Source organism: Acomys russatus, chromosome 21 (assembly GCF_903995435.1).
Source record: "Acomys russatus chromosome 21, mAcoRus1.1, whole genome shotgun sequence".
NCBI classification, from domain to species: Eukaryota; Metazoa; Chordata; class Mammalia; order Rodentia; family Muridae; genus Acomys; species Acomys russatus.
This window is the reverse complement of record NC_067157.1, coordinates 59093691-59118924: the sequence shown is the minus strand read 5'-3', so window position 1 is coordinate 59118924 and position 25234 is coordinate 59093691. Positions and strand designations below refer to the sequence as shown.

Below are 25234 nucleotides of genomic sequence, written 5' to 3'. Positions count from 1 at the left end.
TGAATTAGATTCGAATCCCCTCAGCGTGACTGAAAAGCAAGTGGGCGGTGGGTGTTAACACCCCATTTGGCGGGAAGATTCCTCCTTCCCTCGCTGACCAAGATGGAGGGTGGGCGCCTAGCTTTGGGGATCAGTCCAGAACCCCTGCGCGAACTGCATCACAGAGGCTGGGGTGTTGGCGGCATGGGTTCCCAGCCTCCAGCGCCTTCCCATGTGCTGGCGGGCCTCCCTGCTCGCCCATGACCCTCTGTGTTACTTCTCCCCGCATAGGACATAGGACCCGGGGCCTCTCCAGGGAAATGTCCTGCACGATAAACACCAACAAACCGGAAGAGAATGGCCCTGAGGGAGACGCAGGGAAGCCCAAGGTATAACAGGGTTGTCCTAGGGTCAGGGGCACGGTGGGTGGCCTGGAAGACCACAGACTCCTGGCCTACACCACCCTATTGATCTTCTTGTGACAAGATGGTGGCGCCTGATCTGTGAGAGAGGAAATGCTCAACAGCATGTTCTGTTGGCATGAACATCCAGTGTTTGCTTAAAGAGGCTTCTGGGAATGGGAGGGAAATCTTGGTCGCTGAGACCACTCCAGGGCCCCATATTCTGAACAGGCTCTGCATGTTCTGTTTCCTTCTTGTTTTTTTTTTTTTTTTTTTTTTAACCCCTTTCCAGGTCAAAGATGAGTTTAAAGACATTTCCATATACTTCTCCAAAGAAGAATGGGCAGAGATGGGAGAGTGGGAGAAAATTCGCTATAGAAATGTGAAAAGGAACTATAAAATGCTGATTTCTATAGGTAACCACAAGTCTTGGGTCACACCAGCCTAGGAACAAACAAGTATCCAACTCATGTTATGCTGTTCCCAGGGGTCTTTAGAGTTCCCTATGGAGACAAGGTTAGAAGAATGTGTGTGTGTGTGTGTGTGTGTGTGTGTGTGTGTGTGTGTGTGTGTGTGTGTAAGAGGGGAGGGAGGCAAGGAGAGAAACAGAGGAGAGAGAATATGACCAAGGCACTGACCTTGGAGAGATCCCATCTCTACTCCCAGAGCACACTTGGCCTTGTGACACTGCTTCCTTTTTAAGAGGAACTTTTTGTTGCTTTTCAGGTCTCAAAGCCCCTAGACCAGCTTTCATGTGTCACCAAAGGCAAGCAATCAAGCCCCAGATAGATGACAGTGACGATTCTGATGAGGAATGGACACCCAGTCAGCGAGGTGAGGGGCTAGGAGGATTTAGAAGTACCCATTTGAAACCAAGCCAGATTTAGGTTTCAGAAATGTCTCAACTATCATTTGAAAACTTAATTTTGGATCCTGCCCCCCCTCGAGACTCAAAAGTCAGCAAACAAACAAGATACAAGGCAAAATACAGTGAGAAGCTATTTCTGTATGTTTAGAAATGTGAAAACTATATGAAATTTATATATACAATAAGCATGAAATGTATACAAATCTGGGCTTAAAGAGGAAATCACACCCAGGAACAGTTAGCATAAGCACCTTACCTAGTCACCAGTCTACTTACTTATTACGAATGTTAATATGACCAAGGATGTGAAAATATCTCTTCAAGATCTTCTTTTCATTTTTATATGTACATAAAGAAATCAGATCATAAAGTAATTGTGTTTTAATTTTTGAGGTACTTACTATCTTATATTCCCACCAAAGGAGATCATTCAAGCAATCCAATTTGTCTCATCCTTGCCATTACTTGAGAGTTTTGTTTGTTTATTTGGTTTTGTTTTGGTTTTGGTTTTGGTTTTGGTTTTTTGAGACAGAGTTTCTCTGTGTAGCTTTGGCTGTCCTGGACTCCCTTTGTAGACCAGGCTGGGCTCGAACTTACAGCGATCTGCCTGCCTCTGCCTCCCGAGTGCTGGGATTAAAGGCGTGCGCCACCACCGCCCAGCTGCGTTTTTTTGTTTGTTTGTTTGTTTGTTTGTTTTGTTTATAAGTAGGCAACCTAAAGAGTAGGGATGTGTCCCTGGGATTTTAATTTTCATTTCCCTGATGATTAATTGTGTTGAGCACCTTCCCTGTGCTTGTTGGCCATTTAAATATTTGTAGAAATGTGTGTTCAAGTCCTTCGCTCATTGTATTAATTAGGTAGCTGAAGTTGTCATAACAAAATATTACATGCTATTATTATTTTATGCAGAAATCTATTTCTTATAGTTCTGGAGGCTAGAAATCCAAAATGGGGTGCTGCCCTGGTCAGGTGTCAACAGTGGCTTTCTTTGTTGTGTATTCACATAACCTCTGTGTGTTTATGGCTGTAGAGAGGAGACGGGTAGAAGTGAGAAAAATCTACTTATGAAAGAACTAATCACATCAGAGGCCACACTCTACAGGCATCACCTGCTTTTGCTTGTTTTGTTTGTGTTGATGCTGTGGTTGTTGCGCTGCCGGAACGCTTTATGTGTTCTAGACATTGACCCTTATTAGATACACACTTTGCAGATACTTCCTTCCACTCTCTGGGTTTCCTTTTCATTCTGTTGTTTCTTTTGCTATTTTAAGATCAATGTAATTTTACTTCTGTGGTTTTCCTTAAGTTTTTGGTGTTATATCAAAGAAATCAATTATGTTTCCAATGTTATGAAGATATTTTTGTCTAGTTTTCTTCTAATGGTTTTATAGTTCCATGACTTAGGTTTAGTTCTTTAAACATGTTATCTTCGGCTTTGTTCTTTTTCACGATTGTCTTGGCCATTCCGACTCCCTTAAGATCCTATATTAATTTTGATATTTTTTGTTTTTGTTTTTGTTTTTGAAACAGGGTTTCTCTGTGTAGCCTTGACTATTCTTGACTTGCTTTGCAGACCAGGCTGGCCTCAAACTCACAGTGGTCTGCCTGCCTCTGCCTCCTGAGTGCTGGAATTAAAGGCGTGCGCCACCACACCCAGCAATTTTGATATTTTTTAATTCAGCAAAACATGGCATTGACATGTTGATAGGGAATACATTTAATCTGTGTGTCATTTGAGGTAATATAAACTTTTATAATATTGTCTTATAACCATAGGCCATTTTTTCCTTTTTTTTTTTTTTTTGAGTCTTTATTTCTTTCCATAATGTTTTTCGTTTTTGGTGTCCAATATTTATTATGTCAAGCAGAAATAGCAGGACTGGAATTCTGGCATGCCTGTTGTGACCCTAAAGGAAAGAATTCCAATTTTTCACTATTAAGAATGACACTGAGCTGGGCATGGTGGCACATGCCTTTGGCGGATCACTGTGAGTTCGAGGCCAGCCTGGTCTACAAAGCAAGTCCAAGGACAGCCAGGACTACACAGAGAAACCCTGTCTTGAAAAAACAAAAACAAGACACTGAAAATTACTTTTTTACAAATGCCTTTTTTTTTTTAAGTTTTTCGAGACAGGGTTTCTCTGTGCAGCTGCCTTCCTGTCCCGGACTCACTTTGTAGACCAGGCTGGCCTCGATCTCACGGAGATCCACCTGCCTCTGCCTCCCAAGTGCTGGGATTAAAGGCATGCATCACCACACCTGGCTACAAATGACCTTTTTGTGTATACATAATTTCTCCTTGCTCCTGGTTTATTCAGTTTTTGTCCCTCATCACAGGCTGATTGACTTACTCATTGAAAACAAATTCAATTGGAGGCTGGAGAAATGGCTCAGCAGTTAAGAGAACTGAGTGCTTTTCTAGAGGTCCTGAGTTCAATTCTCAGCAACCACATGGTGGCTCACAACCATCGACAATGAGATCTGGTGCCCTCTTCTGGCATGTGGGTGTACATGGAGATAGAGTATTCATACACATAAAGTAAATAAAATTTATCAAAAAAAGAAAAGAAATTCAATAGATATCTTTTGAATATAAGATAAAGAGATGTGTTTTGTCAATTTTTGAATAAGCTTAAATAAAACCATTAATGCCCCCAACAGGAAAATAGAGTTAATAATATTTCAGAAATAATTTTCAAATCACCCTTGAGCCATCCTTGAAGTCTTCACTAAATTATTCAGAATTCTCTGTTCCTGATGAGAATTCCAATGTAAAAAGCATGTACCAACCAAGACCCTGATTTCCCATCACTTTTCAGTTAGTCCTCCTCGGGTGCCTTTCCGGGTGAAGCACAGCAAACAACAGAAGGTAAGTGCTTTCCAAAGCCTATAGGCAAGAGAACTTTCCTGAAGGATCCAAGCACAGGTAAGAGAAGGAAAAGGCTTGGAGTGCCCTGGAACTGCTACCTCCCTGGTCTCTTCCACACAGTGACTTCGCATCCGTGCCACCATTTGAATTAATAAGAACATCAGCAACAGTAACTGGACTTGTTTTGTTTTCATGATATTCCAGATTGTAAGACTCTTATATTAATAAACCCTACGAGGTGGGTAGTAAATTATAACCACTTTGTATATAAAGACGCTGGGTATATAAGTGGCCAGCAATAATGCCTAAGAGCCTAGCAACTGATGGTGCAGTCAACTCCAACATTATTTCTCTAAAGCACGTATAAGCTCTTTAAAACTTGGCTTTTCTTTTTTTTTTTCCTTTTCTTTCTTTCTTTCTTTTTTTTTTTGTGAGACAGGGTTTCTCTATGTAGCCTTAGCTATCCTAGACTTGCTTTGTAGACCAGGCTGGCCTTGTATTCACAGCAATCCGCCTGCCTCTGCCTCCCGAGTGCTGGGATAAAGGCGCACGCCACCACTGCCTGGCAAAACTTGGCATTTGTAAAGTCATAGCATGAACCATTTTACGTTACCCATTGGGCATTCCTGTCTCAGTTTCTTTTCCTTGCTGTGTCAAAGTGAAAGATTCACCAACATATACTCTAACAACAGTTTACAAACACAGGACTTTTTACTTTGGGTGGCACAGATAAAGGAGTTATGACCCCTCTATCTCATTCTGGTGAGAAAGAGCAGCTTCCATCCCCAAGATACAAGGTTTATAGCAAGAGGTTCACGTGTAAGAAAATGACTTAATTAGGCATGGCCATGCTTGCCTGTGATTCCAGGGGAAGCAGGGTCCCAGGGAATACTGTAAGAAGTCCCAGCCAGCCATGGGTACATGGTGCTATAGGGAGTCCTGGAGTTGGGAAGAGAACACATACAAGACTTCATATAGGCACACGCTATTCCACTGAAATGTCATATGTGGGGAAGAGTATGAGAGAAGCTCTGAATGTCACATTAACATTATATTCAATTGTACATGTCCTATTCGGTATCACAAAAAGAATTAGCCTGTAGGGAGGCTGGAGAGAGGGCTCAGTGGCTAATAGCACTTCTTGTTCTTCCAGAAGTTCTGAATTTGATTTTTAACTGTACAATTAAAAACTGCCTTTAACTCTAATTCTAAGAGATTGAAGGCCCTTGTCTGGCTATGACAACAACCTGTGCACCATCCCTTCCCCCTCTCTCACACACACACACATACACACACACAAGAGAGAGAGAGAGAGAGAGAGATGAAAATAAGTCTTTAAAAACTGAACAACTTAAATTAAAAAGAATTTTTTTTAAGAACAATTAGTGTCTGGCATGGTGGCACATGCCTTTAATCCCAGCACTTGGGAGGCAGAGGCAGGCGGATCTCTGTGAGTTTGAGGCCAGCCTGGTCTACAAAGAGAGTTCCTGGACAGCCAGGGCTATTATAGAGACAAACCCTGTCTCTAAAGACCCTCCCCAAAAGCTACCAACAACAAAACAAAACAATTAGCATGTACACAAACTTATGAATGAAAAAATTAGTGAATTTTCTGGAAAACTGGTATAAGAACTATTTAATCTAATCCCAGAGTCAACCTAAACCTGATAGCTCAGATCTGTATTTCAAGCACTTGAGAGAAAGGGGTAGAAGGAATCCTGTGAGTTTGAGGCCAGCCTACATGATGAGAGCCTGTCTCGAACAAACAACCTAATTTCCAACACGCTAACTTGCAATTTTGGTATCACTTTGTTAGCTGTAGAGGTACATTTCTGCCACCATCTCTTCATTCTTTTCCCAAAGGTACTGTTCTGCTCTGTTACTTCCTTTTACAGGTGTGTTGTGTCTTTACTGTTTTCTACATTTCTCATCTCACCAAATATTTCCTACTTTATAGATATGCCCCCCTTCTCTCTGTAAGCCTTACCTTCATCATTGCAAACTTTGTTGACTTTCCAGCCATCCACCCCAAATAGTCATCCTTCCAGCCTGAAAGAAGCCCAAAGGGAGAGAGGCTAGGATATGGCTTCTTGTCCCACGTTCACAGCCCATTTAGGTTCTTCCTGATTTAGACACTCCACACAGGATTTTACACAGCAGCTAAAGTCACATATGGAAAACCACCTTAAAGAACTACGGAAATGCCTGTTGTGTTTTTTATATGTGATTCTAATTAAAGGAAATGCCTAGACTGCCATTAAGTAATGAGTCTAATGTGAAGGAAGTGTCTGGAATAGAAGAGTTGCTGAATACAGGTGGCTCAGAACATGCCCAGAAACCAGTGTCCTCTCCTCCAGAAGGAAACACCTCTGGACACCAATTGAGTAAGAGTAAGTAGAGAACTTTAATCCTCCTAGGCTACCCAAGAAGGCTGATAAGAATGGTCCAGAACAGTCGGTGTAGTAAACTTCACAAAGTTCCGAACTTGGTCTTGTCTAAGCTGTGGCATTCATGGGTAATGGGCATGTTCTTAGGTGCCTGTCAGACGTTGGCTTTAAAGGCATAGGCTTGGGCTGTTATTCACATGAAGGTACTGGGGCTCAGGAAGTCTTATAACTCTGTGAGCTTCTGAGCATTAGTCAGTATGTGGAAATGAGGATATGGTAGCCTTATGTTGCTTTAAAACAGCAAGTGAAGCTGAGTGTGGTGGCGCACGCCTTTAATCCCAGCCCTTGGGAGGCAGAGACAGAAGGATCACTGTGAATTCAAAGCCAACCTGGTCTACAAAGCGAGTCCAGGACAGCCAAGACTACACAGAGAAACCCTGTCTCCAAAAACAAAAAACCAAGCCAAAACAAAACAAAAAAACCCAAACAAACCACAAAAACCAAACAAGCAAACAAGCAAAAAAAGAACTAGTGAAGCATAAAATAACCAATCCAAACAAATCTCTGTGGCAATAGGAACCGAATACCCCCAGTGCTGTTTACACAGGCCTTTGCTCAATGCCTAACTGCAATGAGCCCTCAAAAAATATTTTCTAAATGAATCAATATACAAATGAACCATTTTAAATAGAAAATGTGGGCAAGTAGAAATTAAACCTGAAAAGCCCAAAATTAAAATCAGAGCAGGGTTTGGTGGCACACACCTGTAATCCCAGCACTCTGGGAGGCAGAAGCAGGCGGACCTCTGAGTCTAGGGCCAGCCTGGTCTACAAAGCGGGTCCAGGACAGTCAAGGCTACACAGAGAAACCCTGTCTTGAAAAAACAAAACAGAACTGGATTGGGCATCTGTCATCAATTGAATACGGAATCTTAGCTTCTCTAAAAAAGTTAAGGGAAGAGCAGAGTATAAAGAACTTTATAAGATAATCTGATGACAGTAAATTTCACATTTTCTTTAAGTAAAGTTTAGCTTTCTAGCGATTTCTTTTCATATGTATATGAGTGTCTGCCTCTATGTACATATGTGTACCATGTGCATGCCTGACGACTGCAGAGACGGGGAGGGAGTGTGTGATTACCTAGAACTGGAGTCATAGATGGTTGTGAGGCACCCTGTGAGTGCTGGGAACCAAACCTGGGTCCTCTACAAGAACAGCAGGGGCTTTAGCTGCTGGGCCGTCTCTCCGAGCCCAAAGTTTAGATTTTCCCAGTAAACGGGGATAAATGCTCCAGATTCACACACATCAATTCACCTCTGTTCTCCAACCCAGAACTCAGGAGAAAGAATGCTGAAGTAAAGATGTACAGTCTGCGAGAGAGAAAGGATCTTGCGTACAAAGAGGTCAACGAGCCCCAGGATGATGACTATCTCTGTAAGTGTCATCAGGCCCTTCTCATGCAGAAGGCCACATTGTCTAAGTAGAATGACTCGTCTGGCCACCTGGAGCCCAGATTATGTCTGCTCTGGTGACTTTGGGTGCAGACTTTGAGGGATTGACAGGAGTGCTGCGCTCCTTCTGCAGACCTTCAGCTCCGGGTATGGTTACGTACCTTCCCCATCCTTGCTGTCTTTACCTTAGATTGTGAGAAGTGCCAGAATTTCTTCATCCACAGTTGTCCCAAACATGGGCCTCCTGTATTTGTAAAAGATAGTGTGGTGGACAGGGGGCATCCCAACCGCTCAGTCCTCAGTCTGCCCCCTGGGCTGAGAATCGGTCCATCTGGCATCCCTGAGGCTGGACTTGGAGTATGGAATGCAGCGTCCGATCTGCCAGTGGATCTGCACTTTGGCCCCTATGAGGGCCAGATCACAGAGGATGAAGAGGCAGCCAACAGCGGATATTCCTGGCTGGTGAGGAACACTTCCTTTCCCTTCATCCTGCCTCCCCACATCCTTTCTGTGCTTCTTGTGTGACAAACTAGGATATGGGAATGGGACAACATGACTAATGTGCTGAATGGTCCTGCTTCAAGATCTGAAGGTGAGTAGGACCAGAGTGGTACAGAGACTAAGAAAGCGTGTGTACATGATGACTCGAGAGTCATGCAGGGTCACTGAGAGTGGCTGAGCCCTGAGCTCAGGGAACACTGATGAGACTGGAATGACACGTTCTCATTATTGTCATCCTAGAGCCTTAACATATTTTGTTCTGAAACTCAGATCACCAAGGGGAGAAACTGCTATGAGTATGTGGATGGACAGGATGCGTCCCAAGCCAACTGGATGAGGTAAAGGCCATTAGGTCTCTGGGTTCCCAGAAAGACTGTCACTTACAAGACTTGTTCCTTTCTTTCTCATCATGACTCCTTCGATGGTTCCTGAATGCTCTGCTGCTCTTTTTCTCTGCACAGTACATTTTTTAAATATTGTGAACAGTAAGGGAAAAAACTTACTAATGTTATCATTAACTTTTATCAAAGCACAAACCAGCTCAGCAAGATTAGAACACTGAGGTAAACCGTAAGGAGCCTACATTCATTGAAAACACTGAGCTTACAAATTACTCAACATTTATGAAGCATTTATTTTGTGTTCCAGTTCAGAAAATAGATTTCATTACTTGGTCAGGTCATACAACTTGTGTTCTTATAAAAGGCGTGTTACAGATATTAAAAGAAAGTTTCACTTTTTTGTTGTTGTTGTTTTGGTTTTGGTTTTGGGTTTTTTGAGACAGGATTTCTCTGTGTAGCCTTGGCTGTCCTGGACTCTCTTTGTAGACCAGACTGGCCTCAAACTCACAGAGATTCGCCCACCTCTGCCTCCCGAGTGCTGGGATTAAAGGTGTACGCCACCACCGCCCAGCTAAGTCTCCTATTTTTAAAGACATAACCCAGGGCTCAAATAACCCACATCAGAGGACCTTTAGTCTGTGATGCAGGAAATCTCCTTAGCTCCAGAGACATCCATATTGGGTTTGGATGTTGTGCACTCTAGCCCTTTTCTATGGGGGAGTCTTATTTGATTAGAAGACAAAAAAATATAAATAGACTGCTGTTTTTCTGTGGGTTTTTTTTTTTTAAGACAAGGTAGCACAGGTTCTCCTCAGACACACTATGTAGCAAAGAAACTTAAATTCCTTATCCTTCTGGCCCCATTTCCTGATTATAGGCATGCACCCACCATACCCAATTTTATGTGGTGCTGGGGACAAAGCCCAGGTATGCAGACAGGTGCTCTTACAACTGAGCTATATCTTCAGCCCTGTTTTCTGTGTTGTCTTGCTAAGCTTTTATGGTAACCTGGCAGGTAGTGGGGAGAGCTTTCAAACAAGCAAACAAACAAAGTTGGGATTGGTGTAGGAAGAAATGTGCTAATCTAGAAGCAGACTGTATGAATAGTGCCAAGCTCTGAGGTACAAACTGGTAGATTTAGAGTTTAGAGAAGCAGAGTTTTGTCATCAGGAGAGAAAGAAGTCTGAAGAAGAGTTTTGAAAACTGGGCTCTTGGTGAAAGGTAGGTCTCTGAGACAGATGAGCAGGCCTTGGAGCTAGGAGATACATAACATTATCAAAGATGTAGATGAGAACAGAAGGGTTTTCAAAAAGTGGGAGGGCAGGTGAAGACATCAGAGCATGCAGGCCCTGGGCACCAATAAGGGGCGAGATGCAGACATGGAACTGCCAGCCTGACAGCCCCTTCCTTCTGCCTCCACTCTAGGTACGTGAACTGTGCCCGGGATGACGATGAGCAGAACCTAGTGGCCTTTCAGTATCAAAGGCAGATCTTCTACCGAACCTGTCGGGTCATCAGGCCAGGTTGTGAGCTTCTGGTCTGGTATGGGGATGAGTATGGCCAGGAGCTTGGCATTAAGTGGAGAAGCAAGGCGAAGAAAGGATTCACAGCAGGAAGAGGTGGGCACTGCTATGCTTCATTTAAAAAGAAGGAAAAAGGGAATCCTTGAGAATTTTCATTTTCAACCCCCTTTTTTATTTTAATGATTTATGGTAAATGAAAGTGAAGTTTAAGTCCATTAAGTTAAAATTACAAGCACTTCTATAGGAAGTACAACCCCAAGTGTTAAAAGCCTACCATAGCCAGGCATGGTGGTGCACACCAGTAATCCCAGCAGAGGCAGACGAGTCTCTGTGAGTTCAAGGTCAGGCTGGCCCACTAAGCGAGTCTAGGACAGCCAAGGCTACACAGAGAAACCTTGTCTCGAAAAGCCAAAGGGCGGGGGAAAGCCTACCATAAACCAACTGAATAAAAGTTAGCATCTAGAACACCCAGAAATCATAATATTACTAGGGAAAAGGGAGAAAACGAGAGGGGGAAGCAAGGGAATAAAACAGGCTACCTCAAAGGCATTCACAGGAATTCACAGCAAGGAACAGACACAACCCTGACCATGAGTGAAACCCTGGGTGCAGCAGACAGCAACTCGGAGGTAGAAGAAATAACAGAAAAGCCCTCAGAACTCCAGATCTTACCCACCCCAGCTCAGATTCCGAATGAAATGTGGGTTAAACACAAGCAAAAGCCGGGCAGTGGTGGTGCACACCTTCAATCCCAGCACTTGGGAGGCAGAGGCAAGTGGACCTCTGTGAGTTTGAGGCCAGCCTTGTCTACAGTGCAAGTCCAGGACAGCCAAGGCTACACAGAGAAACCCTGTCTCAAAAAACAAAACAAAAAAACAAAAAACAAAACACAAACAAGAGCTGTTGTGATGGCTGGTTTTGGTTAATTTGACTAAATCTGGAACAAACTATAGTCTAGAAATAGATGGCATACCTATGGGATTTTCTGCTTGGTTTGAAGTGGGTAAATTCACTTCTAGTTCAGGCTTTTGATCTGAAAAGTCACAAACCTTTACTCTAGATCTTAAAGTTGGAAGACGCAGGCCTTTAATTTGGATCTTGAGAGAAGACATTCCTTTAATATGGACCATATCTTCTGATAGAAGTATATATAAGGACATAGAAAAAGGAAATTTTAGCTGGGCGTGGTGGCGCACACCTTTAGTCTCAGCACTCGGGGAAGCAGAGGCAGGTGGATCTCTATGAGTTCAAGGCCAGCCTGGTCTACAGAGTGAGTCCAGGACAGTCAAGGCTACACAGGGAAACCCTGTCTCAAGAAATGAAGAAAAAGAGGAGGAGGAGGAGGAGGTGGTGGCTTGAAATGACTGGCTTCACAGCCTCCTGGTGTTCTGACTTGGGGGATTCTGTCTATCCCGTGGTTGTCAAGCTGTCCTGTTCTGCTCCTGACAGCAGAACTGGTGATTTTCTCAGCACCTCTTTTTACAATTCATAGTGCTATAAACACCTTTGAGAAGATTCATCGAAGACTCCTCTTTCTAAAAACCATTTAAAAGTAGAGACCCTGTCCATAGAATACGCAGGACAGACAGAGTGAGCTGCCAGCCTGTGCATGCTCATGTGCTGACCTCCCTACTCTGCATGACTAATTCAGTATTGAGAAGTGCAGCACTCTTTCTTTTAAACTCTTCTTTATTTGGGGTGTTTATGCCTCTCCTCCCTTCCACTCTCCCAACACTATGTAGGAGAAGGAAGTTTAGTGGGAAAAGAGGGCCCTTTACTTCTCCCAGCTGTTTAGGGTCAATTGAGTTCTTTTGGGCTATACAGTCAACAGCACACGCAGCCAGCAGTCTCCTCCGAGCCACTGAACCCCCAAAGCATTACCAGCTGGCAAAAGTCATGCCCCTCACGAGGCAATTAACAGGTGTGGACAAGCTAAAGCTCAAACTAAATTCCACACTTGGGATTAGGACAAAAACATTTACATCACACCACAAAGGTGGTGGCGCATGCCTTTAATCCCAGCACTCAGGAGGCAGAGGCAGGCAACCGGACCCCTGTGGGTCGAAGGCCAGCCTGGTCTATAAAGTGAGTCCAGAACAGCCAAGGCTACACAGAGAAGCTCTGTCTCCAAAAACCAAAACCAAAACAACAACAGCAATATATAGGAGCTGGAGAGATGGCTAAGAGGTTAAGAGCACTGGCTGCTTTTCCAAAGGTCCTGAGTTCAATTCCCAGCAACCACAAGGTGGCTCCCAGCCATCTATAGTGAGATCTGGCGTCCCCTTCTGGCTCCGGTGTGCAGGCAGAGCACTGTATACATTACAAACAAATACATCTATAAAAAAAATATTTATATAACACAACTGAATTTACAAAGAAACCAAAATGCCCATTACAAAGAGAAGCTTTTTTCCACTCACATCTCTATATTTAGTGCTATCACCACACAAATTGATTCTAATCTAATGAATTGATATTTGACAAATGTCTAAACTGTTAAGACCTTGTAAGAAATGGTGCACTAAAATAAGTTACAGAAATACATAGTAGATGGGTAGAAAATGAACAAAATAAAAGGCTGTGCCACGAGCCTACTGCCACTAAACATGGCTCAAATCATGATTTCCTAATGCATACACAAAATTTTTAAAAATGAATAAACATGAAGGAAGGCCAAGAAGACATAAGAAACTAAAACATAATGTAAGAAAGAGATTACTGCAGCTAGAACTTTCACCTACAGTAGCACATTTAGATAGATGCTATGTTATCATTATAACAAAGGAGGAAAATCATGTAATGATATCTATTTACTAAAGGATGCTAAATTAATGATAGATCATTTACAGGTTTAACATGTAGTTCTGATAACATCTCACTTATTAATCTTTGTTAGATGATGATAAAACTGAAAGGTATTATGTGCTGGCTAGTTTGTTTTTTGTTTGTTTGTTTGTTTTTAAAGATTTATTTATTATAAATACAGTGTTCTGCCTGCATGTGAGCCTGCACGCCAGAAGAGGGCACCAGATCTTATTATATAGATGGTTGTGAGCCACCATGTGGTTGCTGGGAATTGAACTCAAGATCTCTGGAAGAGCAGGCAGTGCTCTTAACCTTGAGCCAACTCTCCAGCCCCATAGGGCATTTTCTTAAATAGTGATTAATGTGGGAAGACCCACTTCTTTGTGAATGGGACCACCCCTGAGCAGTAGTCCTGGGTTCTATAAGAAAGCAGGCTGAGAAAGCCAGGGATAGCAAGCCAGTAAGGAGTACTTGTAAAATGGTATTAATTAAGCTTATCCCTGTCTAGCTTACAAATGAATGAGACTCAGACTATGGTTATTTTATTTGGTTTTATCAATTTATTAATAGCTGGACTGGCTACTTCCCCAGCTGTGTTTCCCAAATACTTGCTGTTTGAATCTTCCTGTGTCTTTTCTACTCCAGCAGTCTAGTGTCCTGGGGGAGCATTTCACTCGGGCACATGTTGCTGCTTCAAGACTAATGGTGACCTCCTCTTCTCCTCCTCCACACTCCAGCTCCTTCTCTTTTCTCTCTTCTTTTCCCCTCCCTGTGACCTCCAGGCTTGTAACTGAAAACCCGCCTACCTCTATTCCCTCCAGTAATTGGCGGTAGCCATTTTTATTTAACCAATAGTTTTAAATTGAGAAGCAAGGTTTGCACAACCAAAGCTGGTGTGCTTGCCTTGGGGCCACCAGTTCTTTATATATTTTTTTAATTAATTTATTCATATTACATCTCAATTGTTATCCCATCCCTTGTATCCTCCCATTCCTCCCTCCTCCCATTTTCCCCTTACTCCCCTCCCCTATGACTGACTGAGGGGGACCTCCTCCCCCTGTATATGCTCATAGGGTATCAAGTCTCTTCTTGGTAGCCTGCTATCCTTCCTCTGAGTGCAACCAGACCTCCCCATCCAGGGGACGTGGTTAAATATGGGGCACAAGAGTTCGTGTGGGACCACCAGTTCTTAGTGTACAGAATTTAGCATTTGAATACACAGCAGCACCAGACTGTGCCCCCCAGAAAGCACTCCTCCTGATGGTCTCCCTCTATCAGCTCTGCCTCTAGGTTCCTACACTGACTTCCCTCAGTGATGGAACATTACCTGGAAGTGTAAGGTGAAATAAACCCTTTCCCCTCCAAGTTGCTTTGGTTATGGTATTTCACCACAGCAACAGTAACCCTAACTAAAACACATGACCAATCAAGAACCACAGGCCCCTTGTGAAATGAAAACTTCTTTGTAGTTCCTACTGTGGAATCCTGTGACTCATGTCTGATTTATGAAGGCTCTACCACTGAGCCCCATCCTCCCTCAAGAGAACAAGAATAACAAATCTTAAAAGTAGCTTAGGCACCTAAGTGAATTTCTGATCTAGCATCAGCTGTTTTATTTTGCAATTCCAAGGAGAAAAATGTGAATGGTCAAGCATTTTCCAATGGCTGGGTATTCAACAAACCATGCATGCTCAGCTTAAAATACTCACGTGGTATGACACGAAATTGTCAAGAAAGAGGAAGCAATTCAAAGGTTGATATCCCAGCCAGTAAGTCAGGTGGAAGGAGCCATCCAGACTTTGCCCAGCTGAACCCTTTTTGGACAACAATGGAACATCTTCATAGATGATGGGTTATGCACAAAAGTGCTGTTCCGGCCAGGCGTGGTGGCGCACGCCTTTAATCCCAGCATTCGGCGGGAGGCAGAGGCAAGTGGATCATTGTGAGTTTGAGGCCAGCCTGGTCTACAAAGCAAGTCTAGGACAGCCATGGCTACACAGAGAAACCCTGTCTCAAAAAACCAAAACCAAAACAAATCAAAAGTGCTGTTCAGAATCTGGTTTGGCCCCCACACTCAACTGTGTTGACGTCCTGAGTCATGTCAGTCTGGCTTGGGCTTTCTACAAGGACCTTGCCCCTGCTGCAGCAGAGCTTAAGGATATGGTCCTTTTGATGTTTGAAGTTCCCCCGCCCCAAAGAAGTAGTACCCATCAAACAGCTTTGGCAAAAGTTGTTCTGTATTGAGTCTGCTCTTCTGTGGACCTTCAGAACCTTTGTACTTTTCTTCCTGTTTGTGTAATTTTGCCTTGCAGCTAGACTTTCACTCAAACAAACTGTACGAGGCAGCATCCATTTGAGAATCCCAAGGACACACATCTAAGCGCCTTCATCATCAAGAACAATAACAAGGGTGCTGTGTTGTCAAACTCAGCACATTTTATCCTTAAGAACTGTCTTGCAGGGCGTGGTGCGCACACCTGTAATCCCAGCACTCGGGAGGCAGAGGTATCTCTGTGAGTTCAAGGCCAGCCTGGTCTACAAAGTTAGTCCAGGATAACCAGGGCTACACAGAGAAACTTTGTTTCGAAAACCAAAAACAAACAAACAAACAAAGAACAAGAAACAAACAAACAAACAAACAAAAACAAAACAAAAAAAAGCCCATTCAAGAACTATCTCAAGTTTACTGAGCATGTTCTGTTCTGAAGAAAGTTCACTGTCTGTAAGCATCAGCAGCCCATTCTTTCATTGCCCAGCATTCATAACCAAGCATTTGATAGTTGAGAATGACACATCTCCTGGTAGCAGCAATAATAATAATAAATTGTCTATGTGGTGCTTTGACTAAGAATAGCCCTCATAGGCTCATATCTGAATGCTTAGTAACCAGGGGTATGGCCTTGTAGAGAAAGTGTGCCACTGGGGGGTGGACTTTGATGTTTCAATAGCCCATGTGAGGCCCAGTATCTCTCACTCTGCCTGCTGATCAAGATGTAGCTCTCAACTACTTCTCCAGTGCCATGCCTGCTGCCATGCTCCCTGCCATGATGATAATGTACTAACCTCTGAAACTGTAAGCAAGCCCCCAATTAAATGCTTTCTTTTATAAGAGTTGCCTTGGTTAGCCAGGCATGGTAGCACACACCTTTAATCCCACTCAGCACTAGGTGGATTGCTGTGAGTTCAAGGCCAGCCTGGTCTACAAATCAAGTCCAAAACAGCCAAGGCTACACAGAGAAACCCTCAAAAAGCAAAGCAAAACAACAACAAAGTTACCTTGGTCTTGGTGTCTCTTCCAGCAATAGAATAATGACTAAGACAGTCTGTATAATGCATGGGTCAGACACAAAACATGTTAACAGCATTCCTGTAGGCACGATAGGACAGTAACACCCTGGCTATATCCGTGTCTATATTCTTTTTCATTATGGAATTGTGAATTTTTCCAATAGCCAGTGGTGTTCACCAAAGCATTCGCTGGAACAGCAATTACACTATCTTCTGGTGCCCAGGACCACAGACTTCATATGATGGTGTTGGGATCATTAGCATTTTGCAAGAAATACTCAACAGAGGGTATATTGCCCTTAATAGAAGCAATATGAAGCAGTCTCCTCTGTGACACCCCCACCCCTGACCCCACCCATAATATTGGGTGACAGCTTCACTGTGGAGGGGTTTGACATTTGTCTGTGACCTAAATTATTCAGCAGAGATGTGAGTGTGCCTGGTGAAAGGCTAAGAGAGACATCTGATATGTCATTATTTCTCCTGAATGTGACGTCAACTTGAAGTCTGTCTGAAGGCAGTGAAGAACAGTCACCATTATGTTTTCTGCAATTGCTAGACTCAGGTCATCAGAGTCTATTCCTGGAAGCCCAATTGAGAGTCAGAGTCCAGAGTCGATGCAAAAGCAAAGGAATTTTATTCAGCTGATGCACCGGGGTCCACCAACCTCTGAGGAGATGGAGGACCTCGTCCTGCAAACGCTGAGGCTTTAAATACCCTTTACAGAAGCAGAACTCAGCACACAGTGGTTAGTTATCAAGTGATAGGCTAACAATAGGTGACCTTTTAGGTGAATGGGGGCCTGAGGTAGTAAATTCTAAGTAGAGTGAGATGGAGGCAGTAAATTTTGAGGGCAGGGTTGAGATGGAAGCTAGTGGAGAAATTTTAACTTGCCCTTCTCAGTTTACTGCTCTTTGCTTGTCCTTGGTATCAGCCTGAGATTTTTAACTTGCTTTGCTCAGCTAACAATGCTATCATTGATGTCTAAGTCCTAGCCACCTGGAGTCTTACATTGCTCAGCTAGCAATGTTACTGTTATGATGACTGAGTTCAGGCCACCTGGACTCTTAACACAAGCAGTGTTAGCCGAACAAAGTCTCTGTCGGAATGCTGCTCCACATCTCCTACACTCTTCCACTGAACCCTACTGCCTGAAGATCTTTCCCACAGACTCTCCTCTCAGGAGTCTCCTTACTCACACTGTCTGCAGACATTATATGCTTCACCAATGGTAAAGGGACCTCAGTCAATCTTCTACAGCAGAGCCACTGGCTAATAAGTCTGTTTCACCATTCACTGGGGCAGAAGGACATTGTCCAATTCCTCTTGGGAATCAAATCTACCAGCTTCTTCCCTGGCCTTAAACTCCTGGTTGATCTCAGCTAAAGATTTCTTCTGCTGCTTTTATGCCCATGTTTTGGAATCTGCTTTAGCCCTCTTAGAAACAACATCATGAGTACCCGTAGCAACAAACTTGTAGACACTGATGCTTGCTGGGCTTTGTCATCCTTCACCTTTTGTGGCTGGGTTTGTACTGACACTTTACTCACAGCATATCTGACCTTCTTACTTCCAGGGCTAATCCACATTTTTATTGAAATTTTCTTTCTTTCTTTTCTTTTTTGGTTTTTCAAGACAGGGTTTCTCTGTGTAGCCTTGGCTTTCCTAGACTCACTTTGTAGACCAAGCTGGCCTCCAGCTTACAGCAAGAAATCTGCCTGCTTCTGCCTACTGAGTGCTGGGATTAAAGGTGTGCGCCACCATGCCCTGCTACTCTTCCTTTCTTCATCACCAAATAAAAGTGTCCTAGATGTGTCATCTACTGGGTCTAAAAGTTTGCTATCATGTAGCATATTTTGAAGCTTACTATAAAGCTGGATCATGCTGTTCAATTGTCTGCTTATCTGCTTATCTTGAGAATAAACAGGATTGGTGTATTTATCTAGGATCCAAGCTGGAGTGTAACACACCGGACAGTCTGATACAACACAGTCACTCATACAATCACTACAGATGTGTTCACACCCTCCGAAACGCAAGGGCCGCTTCAGAATGGTGGAGCAGCAGGACCGCACAGCAGCTTCTCCAGGAGACCTAGCGCTCAGTTGTGGACCTAGTGTTAGTAATCAGGCAATAATACAGTCACCCCTTAAGGTCCTGATGACGGCGGGAAAACAGGCCACACATCACCACCCTCGCCAGCAGGACTCAGCCCCTTAAGCCACCTGTGCACTTTCTGCACTTGCGCTAGATAGTTTATAAAGTGAACTCCTCCCATTTCTCTCCCTCCCTCCCTCCCTCTCTCCCTCCCTCCTTCTCTTCCTCGTTCACCCCATGTGTGTCTCCAGAGACGGTTCCTGTATCTCCCTTTAAACCTTTTTGTTTTTTTGTTTTTTGTTGGTGGTGGTGGTGGTGGTGGTGGTGGGTTTTTTTCTTTCCTTCTTTCTTTCTTTCTTTCTTTTTTTTTTTTTTTTTTTTTTTTTGGTTTTTCGAGACAGGGTTTCTCTGTGTAGCCTTGGCCATCCTGGACTCACTTTGTAGACCAGGCTGGCCTCGAACTCACAGTGATCCGCCTGCCTCTGCCTCCCGAGTGCTGGGATTAAAGGCGTGCGCCACCACGACCGGCGGTTTGTTTTTTTTTTCTAGACGGGGTTTCTCTGTGTAGCCTTGCCTGTCCTGGACCTGCTTTGTGGACCAGGCTGGCCTCGAACTCACAGCAATCCACCTGCCTCTGCCTCCCGAGTGCTGCTCCCTATTAAACCTCTTAAGTGGATTCTAGGACCTCAAGACTGCTGGCTCTATGACCTACACCACAGGAGGAGGCTTTCTCCTGAAGCAGACCCTAGCAGGACACCCTGCTGGTCACCACAGGATTCGCTGCGTGGAGTTTCTGAGCCCTCAAGACGCCTTGTTTCAATTTTCGGATTTGGTTTTTGGTTTGTGAAGAAAGGATTTCTCTGTGTACCCTTGGCTGTCCTGGACTTGCTACCCTAGAACTCACAGAGGTCCTCCTGCCTCTGCTGGGTGCATGCCTGACAGTGAGGTCTTCCCTCTCCTTCCACAGTCTCCTCCCTTTCCCCTCCCCCTTCAGAGCTGAGGACAGAATCCAGGGCCTTGTGTTTGAGTTAAATCCCCAAACAGTGTTTCAATTCTGTTTGTTGTTTGTTTTTGTTTTTCAAGACAGGGTTTCTCTGTGTAGTCTTGGTTGGCCTTGAGCTAACACGTGCCTCTGCCTCCCAAGTGCCGAGTGCTGGAATTAAAAGGCATAATCTACCACGCCCAAGATGGCAGTTTCTTATAGTCTCTATAACCAAAAACTTCATCTTTTCACAGAACTAAGGACAGAGGTCCATCTTTGTCTTCTGTGCTCTTTGGCCTTCTCAAGTCAGAAATTCCTCAGTCAACATGTGAAATGGAATCATTCCACTCAGATCTTACCAGGAGCGCCCGCAAGGATAAACCCCAAACCAGGGCATCTCTGTCCAGATCAGCTTCAGGAACAGCAACATTTTGATCCACGCAACAAAAATGATAAGGCCAGAAATCAAGAAGTCAAAGGAAAGTCCAAACCCATGCTTAAGTGGACAACAGCTTTCCCCAGCACACTCAAAGGACAAATGAGATCTGAGGAAAGTAAGAGAACTATGGAAGAAGAGCTCAGAACAGGCCAGAAAACAAATACAGAAGACACAGTCGAATCACTTATTAGATCAGAAATCTCAAGAATTGAAGGAGAATGTGGGCAATGTTTCAGTGATAAGTCAAATGTCAATAAGCACCAGAGGACACACAAAGGGGAGAAGCCCTATGTCTGCAGGGAGTGTGGGCAGGGCTTTACACAGAAGCCACACCTCATCCTTCACCAGAGGACACACACAGGGGAGAAGCCCTATGTCTGCAGGGAGTGTGGGCGGGGCTTTACACAGAAGCCACACCTCATCCTTCACCAGAGGACACACACAGGGGAGAAGCCCTATGTCTGCAGGGAGTGTGGGCGGGGCTTTACACAGAAGCCAAGCCTCATCAGTCACCAGAGGACACACACAGGGGAGAAGCCCTATGTCTGCAGGGAGTGTGGGCGGGGCTTTACACAGAAGCCAAGCCTCATCCGTCACCAGAGGACACACACAGGGGAGAAGCCCTATGTCTGCAGGGAGTGTGGGCGGGGCTTTACACAGAAGCCACACCTCATCCTTCACCAGAGGACACACACAGGGGAGAAGCCCTATGTCTGCAGGGAGTGTGGGCAGGGCTTTACAGTGAAGCCAAGCCTCATCAGTCACCAGAGGACACACACAGGGGAGAAGCCCTATGTCTGCAGGGAGTGTGGGCAGGGCTTTACAGTGAAGCCAAGCCTCATCCGTCACCAGAGGACACACACAGGGGAGAAGCCCTATGTCTGCAGGGAGTGTGGGCGGGGCTTTACAGTGAAGCCAAGCCTCATCCGTCACCAGAGGACACACACAGGGGAGAAGCCCTATGTCTGCAGGGAGTGTGGGCGGGGCTTTACAGTGAAGCCAAGCCTCATCCGTCACCAGAGGACACACACAGGGGAGAAGCCCTATGTCTGCAGGGAGTGTGGGCGGGGCTTTACACAGAAGCCAAGCCTCATCCTTCACCAGAGGACACACACAGGGGAGAAGCCCTATGTCTGCAGGGAGTGTGGGCGGGGCTTTACAGTGAAGCCACACCTCATCCTTCACCAGAGGACACACACAGGGGAGAAGCCCTATGTCTGCAGGGAGTGTGGGCGGGGCTTTACAGTGAAGCCAAGCCTCATCAGTCACCAGAGGACACACACAGGGGAGAAGCCCTATGTCTGCAGGGAGTGTGGGCGGGGCTTTACAGTGAAGCCAAGCCTCATCCGTCACCAGAGGACACACACAGGGGAGAAGCCCTATGTCTGCAGGGAGTGTGGGCGGGGCTTTACACAGAAGCCAAGCCTCATCCTTCACCAGAGGACACACACAGGGGAGAAGCCCTATGTCTGCAGGGAGTGTGGGCGGGGCTTTACAATGAAGCCAAACCTCATCCGTCACCAGAGGACACACACACACACACACACACACACACACACACACGCGCGGGAGAAATACTATCTTTTGAAGAAAGATAAGAAAGCCAATAGCAATAAAACTACCCCTCAACAATCACAGGAAGACAAATGTAGCCAGTAAACATCTTTCTACCTGTTCTACTAAAACTTTTGAGGAGTCTGCTTATTTTCTAAATTCAAGAGTATAAAATGACCAGAAAATTAGCTGGGCGGTGGTGACGCACGCCTTTAATCCCAGCACTCGGGAGGCAGAGGCAGGCGGATCACTGTGAGTTCGAGGCCACCTTGGTCTACAAAGTGAGTCCAGGACAGCCAAGGCTACACAGAGAGACCCTGTCTCAAAAAACTAAAAAAACAAAAAACAAAACAACAACAACAAAAAACAAAATGATCAGAAAATTAATTAAATCCCCACATTTTCTTTTCAGTTTAATGAAAAAAGATTATTCTGTGTAGTCCTGTCTATCCTGAAACTTGTGTTGAACAGGCTGGTCTCAAAATCAGATCTGCCTGCTTCTGCCTCCAAGCACTAAAATGAAAGGTGTGTGCTGACAGTCCCATTAAAAATTTTCAGGGAGGGGGCTGGAGAGATGACTCAGAGATTAAGAGCACTAACTGTTCTTCCTAAGGTCCTGAGATCAATTCCCAGCAACCACATGGTGGCTCACAACCATCTATAATGAGGTCTGGCCTGCAGGTGTACATGAGGGTAGAATACTGTATAAATAATAAATAAAATATTTTAAAACTTTTTTTCAGGGAGCTCATGGTGGCTCACACCTTTAATCCCAGCACGCGAGAGGCAGAGGCAGGTAGATCTCTGTGAGTTCGAGGCCAGGTTGGTCTACAAAGTGAGTCTAGGAGAGCCAAGGCTACACAGAGAAATACTGTCTCAAAAAACCAAAAATAAATAAATAAATAAAATTTCCATTTTCATGACATGAGATGAGCTAGAAAACAAACAAAAAGACAGTTTTTATTTTATTTATTTATTTAACTTCCTGGTCTAATAAAGTTTGTCTCCATACAAATCTGAAGTCCAATGACTGATATGTCTTCTTCCCCAATAAATAAACCAATTCAAATTAGATTCAAGTGTCTGGTTGGGTGTGGTGGCGCATGCCTTTAATCCCAGCACTCTGGGAGGCACAGGCAGGTGGATAACTGAGAGTTGGAGGCCAGCGTGGTCTACAAAGCGAGTCCAGGACAGCCAAGGCTACACAGAGAAATCATATCTCAAAAAACAAAGCAAACAAACAAAAAAACCAAGATAGGCTTTCTACTAGTTGACTAACAAGTCCAAGGTAGCATCGCTGAAGGTCCCATCGTCCTACTGTCATGTCTAAGTCAGAGTCTCCCAAGGAGATGGAACAGCTGTAGAAGCTCTTCATCGGTGGGCTGAGCTTCGAAACAACCGACCAGAGTCCGAGGTGCCATTTTGAACAATGGGGGACACTCACTGGCTGTGTGGTAATGAGACATCCAAATACCAAGAGATCAGGGGTTTTGGGTTTGCCACTGTGGAGGAAGTGAATGCAGCTATGAATGCAAGACCACACAAGGTAGATAGAAGAGCTGTGGAACCCAAGAGAGCTGTGTCAAGAGCTCATTAATTATGAAGGAAAAATAGACAAATGAGAATGAGAGGTCCTATTATCAGGGCGAGGCATTAGAAGAGGGGAGACTACCACCAATTGGTGAGGGGAGGTACCCTGGTTTGGCCATCCCAGCCCCTCATTCGGGTTTCCTGGAGAAGCAGAGGGTAAAACGTCCCAGTCCAGGCATATTGGGTAGGTGCCCTCTTGAGCCTGGAGACTCAAGCACTGACATCCCAGTAGTCTGGCAGCAGAAGGGGTGGTGAGAATCACAGTGTAGGGTCCTTTCCAGCGAGGCTCTAGAGACCTGGGAGATGACTGCTTGAGGCCAACTCTGGTGTGGGGGCAGACAGGTAGCTGTCAGCGTTCTAGTGGAGAAGGGACTGGGAAAGGAGATGTAGGTAGATGCCGGGCCAGCAGTGGGGGGTGGGCTGAGAGGTGGGACAGGCCTCCCATATAGGAGGAGTTCAGAAAGACTTAACATGTAGGAGAGCACGGGATGGCTCAGAGGCGGGTAAGCGCAATGTGGAGGAGAGAGGGCCAAGATAAAGCAAGTGTGAGAGAGAGCTTGGTGAGCTGCTGTTTAGTGAGTGTGTTTGTTCTCTATCTTCCTAGAGAATTGTTGGCGGTGGGGGATATGAAGTTTCCAGGAGAAACTGAGAACTTCCGACATGATCTCGATGACCTTTGTTTGGCTGGTCTGTGGCATGCCAAACTGATTATGTGTTCAAGGAGCGCCTGAGCCACCACGGCCACCATTTCCCTGGTGGTGGGAAATGCCTCGATCCAACCTGTAGAAGTGCCAACATGGGTGAGGAGGGACTGTAGTGGAAGTTTTGGTTTCTTTAAAAAAAACAAAAAAACAAAAAAACCTCCGTCTGCTATGTAAATAGATTTTTGTTTTAATCCCAAGCATGGGATATGGAGCTGTCTTTAGTTTGTCCACAGCTGACAATTGTACAGCTCAGGGAGGGGTATGGTATTTGCCAGTTGGAGTAGTTTAATTGTGAGGACTTGGAGAGGGTATAAATTCCAGAGCCCAGAGAGAGAAAAGGATGCTCTGACAAAGAAAAGGACACTTTGGGGAGATGCCCCAAGAACGAAGAAGGCTGTTGCATTGGCTGTTTGCTGGTTAGCTGGACTGCTGGGTATCCTGACTATGAAGATTAGAATTGCCCTGAGGGACTAAATCTAAAGAGTCTACGTTCCCTGTTCCTTCTAACCTCCTTTCTCATCTACCTAGGATCGGAGGGTTGGAAGGGAGGTAGAGGCATAAGAAACCCTAAATGAAATAGTTTAAATAAAGCTACAACAAGATGAGCAGGCATGTGGCTGAAGTCAATCTGCCAGTCCTCGGCCAGTTGGTGTCCTCGGAGCTGGTGCAGGGGCTGACAGATCTGGAGAGGCCCCTGCAGGTGGGTCCTGGCACACATCTGGCAGGAAGTGTGGGCCTGTGAAATGTGGGCTCAGAGGTCAGTAGGACCAAAAAGGGACTCTAAGAATTGGGATAGGATAGCCAGGCATGGTGGCGTATGCCTGTGATGCCAGCACGCAGAGGCAGGCGGACCACTCTGAGTTCAAGGCCAGCCTGATCTACGAAGTGAGTCCAGAATAGCTAAGGTTTCACAAAGAAACCCTGTCTTGGGGTGGGGGTGGGGGTAAGGAACTGGAATAGAGCCTTCAGGCTGATGTGTAGGCTCTGGTGGATGTCAGGGATGATAGAAGGTACCTGATTCTGGGGAAGATTATGTGGCCCCTTTGCCAAGGAAATTATTTGGTGAACGGGTTGTTTTGCTTTTTGCTTTTTCAAGACAAGGTTTCTCTGCGTAACAGCCATAGTTGTCCTGTTTGTAGGCCTTTGTAGATCAGGCTAGCCTCGAACTTACAGCAATCCACCTGCCTCTGCCTCTGCCTCCTGAATCTTGGGATTAAAGGCTTGCACCACCATGTTCAGATGGAAATTATTTTTTTTCCTCCAGCTGGTACTGAGGTCTGTAGGAGGATGTCAGGAAGGGGATGTGCCCTGTGGGTCTGGAGGAAGCCAAAACCCAGGCTACTGCATCAGGTCTGGCACTACCCAGGGCCACTGGGCCAGTGGAGGTCTGCTGCCCCTGGCAGTGAATTATGTCAACCTCTGCTGGGAGCTGGAGAGCCTCCACGTTTGGCTACA

The 25234-nt window shown here is 45.0% G+C and overlaps 1 protein-coding gene across 1 annotated transcript; it reads left to right on the top strand.

The window, feature by feature from the left end:
* Positions 1 to 299: 299 nt before the first annotated feature.
* Positions 300 to 21455, top strand: Prdm9 (PR/SET domain 9; the record flags this gene model as incomplete). The annotated part of the gene is made up of 11 exons (XM_051164366.1): positions 300 to 368; positions 673 to 796; positions 1107 to 1214; positions 4068 to 4117; positions 6357 to 6507; positions 6810 to 6818; positions 7837 to 7938; positions 8146 to 8417; positions 8727 to 8794; positions 10223 to 10416; positions 19747 to 21455. Coding segments are annotated over exons 1-11 (2856 nt in total), but the record flags the coding sequence as incomplete, so codon positions are not given.
* Between the last annotated feature and the right edge of the window lie 3779 nt (positions 21456 to 25234).